This window comes from Aphanomyces invadans (assembly GCF_000520115.1).
Source record: "Aphanomyces invadans strain NJM9701 unplaced genomic scaffold supercont1.34, whole genome shotgun sequence".
NCBI lineage: Eukaryota > Oomycota > Saprolegniomycetes > Saprolegniales > Verrucalvaceae > Aphanomyces > Aphanomyces invadans.
The window spans coordinates 427929-429156 of NW_008580179.1; the positions used below are offsets into that span (position 1 = coordinate 427929).

The 1228-nt window shown below is 53.3% G+C and overlaps 1 protein-coding gene across 1 annotated transcript; it reads right to left on the reverse strand.

The window, feature by feature from the left end:
• Positions 1-29: 29 nt before the first annotated feature.
• On the reverse strand, positions 30-1010 carry H310_11832 (hypothetical protein; the record flags this gene model as incomplete). The annotated part of the gene is made up of 3 exons (XM_008878625.1): positions 30-51; positions 102-891; positions 953-1010. The coding sequence occupies 3 exons, from the start codon at positions 1008-1010 to the stop codon at positions 30-32; spliced, it is 870 nt and encodes a 289-aa protein (XP_008876847.1).
• Positions 1011-1228: the final 218 nt, after the last annotated feature.

The window sequence follows — 1228 nt, forward strand, 5'->3', positions numbered from 1 at the left end:
CTGCAACCTCTTCTAATCTTTCCTCTTCCTCAAGCCTCGTGGACATCATATCTAATGCCATCTCGTCCTCACAGCTCGTTTTACTGCGAGGAATCTTATACCTATTGTCACCTCCGCAGTCAATAATAATATTCATAACACGACGCAAGGTAGCGAATGTCCTTTCCAGTGTCGACGGCGCCAACAAATCGAACGCGGACTTCACATCGGCAATGAGCTCGTCCATCGTCTGGCACTCTAGCGACTGTTGAAGGGCTTGAATAGAGTTGAAAAACCCCAGGTCTAAAACGTTTAGATCTGGGGACTTTGGTGGCTGGTTCAGTATTCGAATGTCCCAGCCACCAACACACGCAGCAGCAGCAAATGCAGCATCTTCAGGCGATATATGGGGGCGCGCGTTGTCTTGTTGCAGGTACACTGGTTCATTCGCCGTTGGCCATTTCTCCTTGATCGCTGGCAAAACTTTGTTTACGAGTAAATCGCGGTAGACATCGCGCGTCACATTGACGCTCCGCAGCACCTCTGTTCCTGCCGGCCTGTTTACGCTGCTTCGGGCGGCCGTCGTTCGCTCCACGATTTCCCAGCAACCAACCTTCCCGTCCCATCCTGGTCGGGGCCTCGCGACGGCAACCAGAAACATCACCTTGGTGATATGCGCCTTGGACTGGATGTATCGCGGCAGAATTGTCTCGTCGTGCCATACGAGGAATCGGCGACGAAGCTTTGTCAGGTAGAACCATTTCTCGTCCAAATGCACCACGTTGGCCATGTCATGATCACGGCCATGTGGTGCATTTGAACGAAATTGGGCACAAAAGTCGCGGCGGGCCAACTTCTGCTCGGCTGTGAGATGGGCCTTGTCCAACTTGATCGCCTTGTCATCCACTTCTTCTTGACAAAGGTCCACAAGACGTACAAAGAGAGGCCAGTCGCCGCAGCCAGAGATCGGTACGTTTGTCGCTTGTGCAGAGGCACGCTCTTGATTCGCTGCTCGATGTCTTCAGGCACATACTTGGGGCGTCTGCCAGTGGCGCCTTTCAAACGCGACGTGACCACCGCCACACCATTCGACGACTTGGTGTCTTTACCACGCTTGTAAATACGCCAACCCGTCGAATGGTGGACGCCGTACGTGTCGCACACAGTTCGAACTTTGTCGCGAGAAAGCTTGCCGTTCACACTGACTTTGAGGAGGTCTTGGTATAGCGACACCCTTTGCTCATCCGTC